The 6,193-nt window shown below is 36.3% G+C and overlaps 1 protein-coding gene across 1 annotated transcript; it reads right to left on the reverse strand.

The window, feature by feature from the left end:
* Positions 1-3,118: 3,118 nt before the first annotated feature.
* LOC149425484 (dnaJ protein homolog 1) lies at positions 3,119-5,694 on the reverse strand. Its single transcript, XM_089650690.1, has 3 exons — positions 5,484-5,694; positions 4,332-5,151; positions 3,119-3,733 (listed from the first exon to the last, which is right to left on the reverse strand). The coding sequence occupies exons 2-3, from the start codon at positions 5,145-5,147 to the stop codon at positions 3,500-3,502; spliced, it is 1,050 nt and encodes a 349-aa protein (XP_089506816.1). The 5' UTR covers positions 5,148-5,151; positions 5,484-5,694; the 3' UTR covers positions 3,119-3,499.
* Between the last annotated feature and the right edge of the window lie 499 nt (positions 5,695-6,193).

A 6,193-nucleotide genomic window follows, 5' to 3' on the forward strand; every position in this document is an offset into this window, starting at 1 on the left:
TTTATTTTTTTTATATATATTATAGGTTTAATTTAATACTTTATATCACTTTTTAAAGGTGTGTTGAATTGTCACTGTGTTGAGTTGGAACCAAATTAAGTCTACGAGTATAACCCCTGTACAATACAGTATTCCGTAATATCATGAAAGCACACAAAATAACTGCTATGAAATAAATAATTCTAATATACATATATACAAAATGTATATTAAAAAATAAGTATGTATTCAATTTTAACATTTATGATGAAAACTTTTATGTTCAAAAGAGTGCATTTATTTAGGTCAACCCCGTGAATGCAGCCATTTATCCACAAAACATACACTAAATACCATTTTCGTAAAAACTGATAATGTCTAAATTTAATGAGTTAAAACCACGCCATAATAACTTTACAATGTTCCACTCCATATCCTCTGCGTTCAATGGTATTTGCAGAGTTCCTAAATTATTACCTATAAAATACACTTTTGTCTTTTATTGTTTTCTTTCTTCTTATTTTATATCTAATTATAATAAAACAAGTTACCGACATTGTCGATAAAACGCTTAACCGTCCTAGGCCCCCCAGTTCACCCATAACCCCCCTGTACCGATTTTCAACCAAATCGGTGGAAAAAAATAATTAATAATAAATCTCTCCTAATAAACTAATAGTTCCCCCGAAGTTGATTTTGACATTTATTCTGTGTATTGTGTGTACGGCAGACGTTAGCTGAATAATAACATAAGATATTATCTACTTACATAATTACTGTACAATTTAATAATTTATTCATTATTACCAATGTACGATAAGAATTGCGGGAATTATCCAGGTACCAGATAGCCATTTTCCTAATTTAGACGATTCGTTTTTATAAAATGTTTTTTTTCAAAGAAATTTCTTAATAATAATTCAGTTAAATAGGAAAATGTTGGCTTTGTGTTACTCGCCAGAATCCAACTGGATTTTTATATTTAAAAAAATTATGGATTTCCGGTGCATTTTGACATCACTGCTGCCTATGCATTCTGCAGTCAATTACCACCCTCAAAAACATTAATATATGTTTATTTATGTAATCAATTAATGTTTTTAAATCACACTTTAAAAAGTATTATTTTTTTTATTACATTACGTCTTATTTTATTAATATTACATTCTGTCAGTCTGGTCAAGCATCGAGCCTGGCTATATTCCAGTATCTGGAACATTATCCAGAAAAAAAAACCAAACACAATCTCCGAGAAAAGTTTGAAAAGAATCTCTTGATGATCGTGGGTGCTTCACGTGTATTTAAATATAGAATGCTACTTAAAATCAGAATAACGTTCTGGAAATCGCCCAAATTCGAAATTTCGCTATAACAAATTATAATAAATTAACGGCTAAGTTTCACGACTTTTGGCAACATTATTTATTTTTCATTGATGAAACGTCTAATAATAATTAATGACGAGTACCTGCTGAGATGATAAATGGATTACAAAAATGCAGACCAAAACGATTACCCAAAATTAATTTTACTTCTATTTCTAAAAACCTTATGAAAAGACGAAAAGTCTCGGAATTTTGCTTGGGCAACCGAGCCCAAACCGGCCATACATTTCTTATTGATATCTTTTTTTCAAAAGACGAATCAGAAAAAAACGTGTTTCCTATATTCGTTTCCCCGAGGCAGGCGCTAGAATAGTATTCTTAATACATCAATGAAGGCAGGGAGGCGGAGATGTATTCCAAACAAGTCAACGCTTTCAGACTAAAACTTCATAAAAACTTGTATTTTTATTTCCGCATAATCTGAACTTCCCAACTACGTGGGTGGTCAGTGTGGTCAGTCACTCGGAAATAGATTATTAGGTGAAATTAATAGGGAAAGAATCGCACAATATATGGCAATGATTTTCCTCAAAACAATACGTTTAGCTGACAGCAGTGACAGCTGCTGTCAATATCAATGAAATAGTTTCCGGTTTTCCGGTCGATGTTAGATGAATGACTTTTGGTTCGCAGATGACAGTTGACTAGATCGATGAAGCCATCAAGCGGCTCGCAGCCTTCATCAGTTCATTACTCCACCGGTAACGTTATTAAACCTTGATTATGATGTGACAACTTTCACATTCTGACAGTTGAACAATGTCTGGCTGGAACCTACGTAATGGCGGCGAACAACTCCAAAAATAGTGATGGCGCGCCCTCGCGACGGTACCGAACGCACTATCTCCGTCTGCCTCGCTCGCGCCACGTCTAATCGCCGTAGAAAGGAATAGCAAGTATTTGCGGACGGCGTGACGTCAGCCCTCCCACCTATTCGGCGGATTCTCAACATGACCGTCAAAATAAAGCGCACTTCCAAAAATATTGTTTGACATTGATAATCGAAAATAAAATGGGGCGAATGTATTTCCACTCATTTAGATTTTACATTTAACCTTTTCCATTTGACAGACTGCGAACAGAGGAAGGACATCCTATTCAAATATTCTTCCTCTTGTGAACAATCTAAATTCAATGTTTTTATATTATGTAAAATTGTTTGATGTCGTCAAGTCAACTACCAAAAAGATACCAAAGCACAATGTGTAACCGAGATAAGAAACATGTCAATAATTACAATAGAAAAGATAAAACAATGTCAGGAGTATGATTAATAATTTACAAGTAAGTCGTGTTGATAAATGCAGTCAGCTGACTGAAGTCCATTTTGAATAACTGTCTGTATTCTCAGGGTAAAGTTTTTTCTAAGCTATTCAACATGACAAGATGAAAAGAAATATTATAGGTACTTTTCTCTTGTGTGGCGTCTTAAAAATGATGATTTATGTAAAATAACATTATAAATGTTGTATTTGTTATGGACAAAAATAAATCTACTAAATGGGGCTATTGTTAAGCATGTTGAATGTATTAAATATACGAAAGGAGGTGTACCAAATACAATAATATTGTTAGATACAACAAAATAATAGAGTATTTTCCTTGAACGGGAGACAAGAGGCTAATCTAGAGCTACTTCCTCTAATGACCAGTATAAACACAGAGAGCATGCACATCAACAACTAAGGATCCAACCAAAATATCCTTAAATATGTAAGTAATTGAAGGTTACTGGAATAAAACACTTTCATTTAAATAAAAATTAATTTAATTAGTTTTGCAGACATCTCAATAGCCTTGTGCTTCATATATATGTACATAAACATTTTTAATAAAGCAATAAAAAATTAAATTACTCAATAATAGTCTCATCCATCACTCACACATTTACACGGAGAATAGTATTTACAGCGGATGAAAGATTTACAGGAATGAGAGTCCGAGTTGAACAGTACCTGCTAAACGAAATCAGTCACTCGTCACAAATAACTTGTACTAAAACGTACAAAACAATAACTGTCAATCATTGCATTACGCTCGCCACGTACCAACCGGTCACTGGCTCCAATTCACACTTCAACACTTAGCAAATATATTGCTGTTTAATTATCACTATCACTTATCAGTTGGAAGATTCAATTGGGTAGCGTATCCATGAGGATTTCTTTAGTACTTTGCGTTAGTCTGGTGGGGAACTGGATGTCAAAGGCTACCAGCAAGTCTCCTTTTCTCGACGGCTCCTTGGGGAAGGGGAGTCCGTAGCCTGTGAACCTCTTCACCGTGTTGGGCTTCACCACCTCGTTGGTCAAGTTAACCGACAACTTCTCTCCGTTCATGGTGGGCACCTCCAGCACAGTTCCGCACAGCGCCTGCAACAAACAAAACAGTCAGCAACACTCTACACTTAGCCGCACTCCATTCAATGGCATATGCAAATGAGTGTTCACAACAATGACAAATAAGGTCTGGCATAGTGTATGAAATATTAATAGTGGTGACCGTATTTGGTCAAATGTAACCATATGTCAATACCATAATAGAATGAAATATGGTCAAATAGCCCAGGCTTCTTTCCATCTACATTTTTTATTTTGTTGCTTAAACCGATTATTACAATAATTTATGAAGAAATTAACTGCGAAAAGTGAATATTTAAAAAGAAAACAATGTTTTAGCAAATTATCCGCTGAAGTTGTTTCTTGAATCTCAATGTCCAACATAAAAGTTTAAAAAAAAGATTAATAAAAACAATAATTAACGATGTGTTGATGAGCTCAGCGTTCTAATTTATGTGAGAAGTGTTAATATTGACCCTGGGTGACAATTCTGTGCATGATATTGTCACAAAAAACAGCTCATAATTGCTGGCATCAATTGGATAATAATGACGATATAAACTAATATGTCATAATATTTGTGGGAAAGATAATAGTGTGGTTTTATAAATATGTTGAAAAGGATAATTACCTGTTTGAGTGGTATCTTGGCGGTGTAGCGCACATCGCTGCCCTCCCTCTTGAACTGGGGATGCGGCTTATCGCGGATGATGAACACAATATCAGCAGGGATCTTATTCCGGCCCTGATCCCCTTCCTTCTGGAAGGTGATCTTGGTTCCCGCCTTCCAACCAGGCTTCACGTGGATAGTCAACACTTTATCCTCCTTCTTGGCTGTTCCGTCGGGTTGCACCACTCTACGGGATATCTTCATCTTCTTCACACATCCTTTGGTGATATCTTCTAGGGTGACGTACAGGTCGTGTTCTATGGGCGGGTCTTGTGATTTATCTTTACGGTTTGAGAGGCCATTCACGTTGAAGGAGTGAGATCTGAAAGCGCCCCCCGGCCGTGCAGTGCCCATGCCCATGGTGGCGAAGGGATCCATGTCTACATCCATTTCATCGTCGAATCCGCGGAACACATTCCCTGATCCGTTCATGTTGAAGAAAGCCTGGAAAGGACTGCCGCTTCCGAAGAACTGGGCGAAGGTGGCGTGTGGGTCCCCGTGGAAGGAGTAGGCGAAGTTGGGTGCTCCGCCTCCTCCGTTCCCTCCGGTGAAGTTTCCCTTGAGTCCCTCCTCTCCCTGGGCATCGTATATCTCTCGCTTCTTCTTGTTGGACAATATTTCGTAGGCCTCTGCCACTTCCTTGAATCTCTCCTCGGCACCGGCAGCTTTATTCTTGTCAGGATGATATTTTAGAGCTAGTTTTCTGTAAGCCTTCTTGATATCATCGTCAGAGGCGTCCTTGCTTATGCCTAGAATTTTGTAATAATCTTTCCCCATGATTCTGTGGAAAAAAATATCTGATGAAGCACTGAGAAAATAAATTCGCGAAGTACGCGATTCGAATGTATGGAGGATACTAAATGAACGTAGGCGTAATTTCTACGTTGGAGGAAAATTGGTGAAAAGCCAATACCAAAATACTACGCATTTACTAAAAATATACGGTGAAGCACGTAATCAAAGATATTATAGCCAACGAACATACGTCGACTAAGTTATTACAATTTGCAGCCAACAAAGGCCAACACGGCACTTTCTACTAACTAGTAAATCAAAATAATTATGTACACCGTCAAATACTAAAAATAAAACATACAATAACAGATGGCTTACCTTGTTTTACGAATAAAAACAATCCAAAAACAACGGGACACAATCACAAAGCAGTAATGTTTTACCAACTAAGCTCGCGAGAGGTGGCGCTCGTGAATATATAGATTAAAACTTCCAGAATATTCTAGGACCTTCGTTCAAATTCGAGATGCGCCAATCCGGTTCTTGCCTACGTGCTGCACTCTTTCATGCTACGGCCGCACAACATTACTAGTAATGTCATAACATAATGGATGCTGCTTTACCGTTCATTGTTTGTTTTTGTTTACAACTTTTAATTTTTATAGGTAATTACGAAAAACTTTACGTTTTTTTGCGGTTTCTGTCCGATTAGAAGTCGAGTTTGTACAATGTTCGTTTATTTGTTTTCAAAAGACGAACGGTTTATATTTTTATCGGTAGGTAGTCATGCTGTTTTTGCTAAATTCAACAAATAATATTTTAACAGATGTGCAATAGGTTCTTTACGAACGGAAAGTTAAATAAAAAACATTGGGTATTACATTGTTAGATATAGTAACAATATTAACGAGATACGCGAAGCAAATGGACATCCGTTAAAAATCGACATCTGACAAAAAATATTACATAAAAGGGAAAATGAAAATTACATTTTTTTAACAGTTGCTTTCCGTCACTTCTATACGTACATTATTTAGTAGATACATTCACTCTAACTTCGCACGGTAAAGTATCGAAAGCTTAATTTA

The sequence above is a fragment of the Hesperophylax consimilis genome, chromosome 3 (genome assembly GCF_061612785.1).
Source record: "Hesperophylax consimilis isolate HC1 chromosome 3, BYU_Hcon_1.0, whole genome shotgun sequence".
Taxonomy (NCBI): domain Eukaryota; kingdom Metazoa; phylum Arthropoda; class Insecta; order Trichoptera; family Limnephilidae; genus Hesperophylax; species Hesperophylax consimilis.

What these genes read in the sequence shown, in the direction of transcription:
- LOC149425484 (XM_089650690.1), bottom strand. Translation starts at nt 5,147, where the DNA reads ATGGGGAAAGATTATTACAAAATTCTAGGCATAAGCAAGGACGCCTCT. An exon ending in CCAAGATACCACTCAAACAG is followed by an intron (nt 3,734 to 4,331) that starts GTAATTATCCTT and finishes TGTTTGTTGCAG; the next exon opens with GCGCTGTGCGGAACTGTGCT.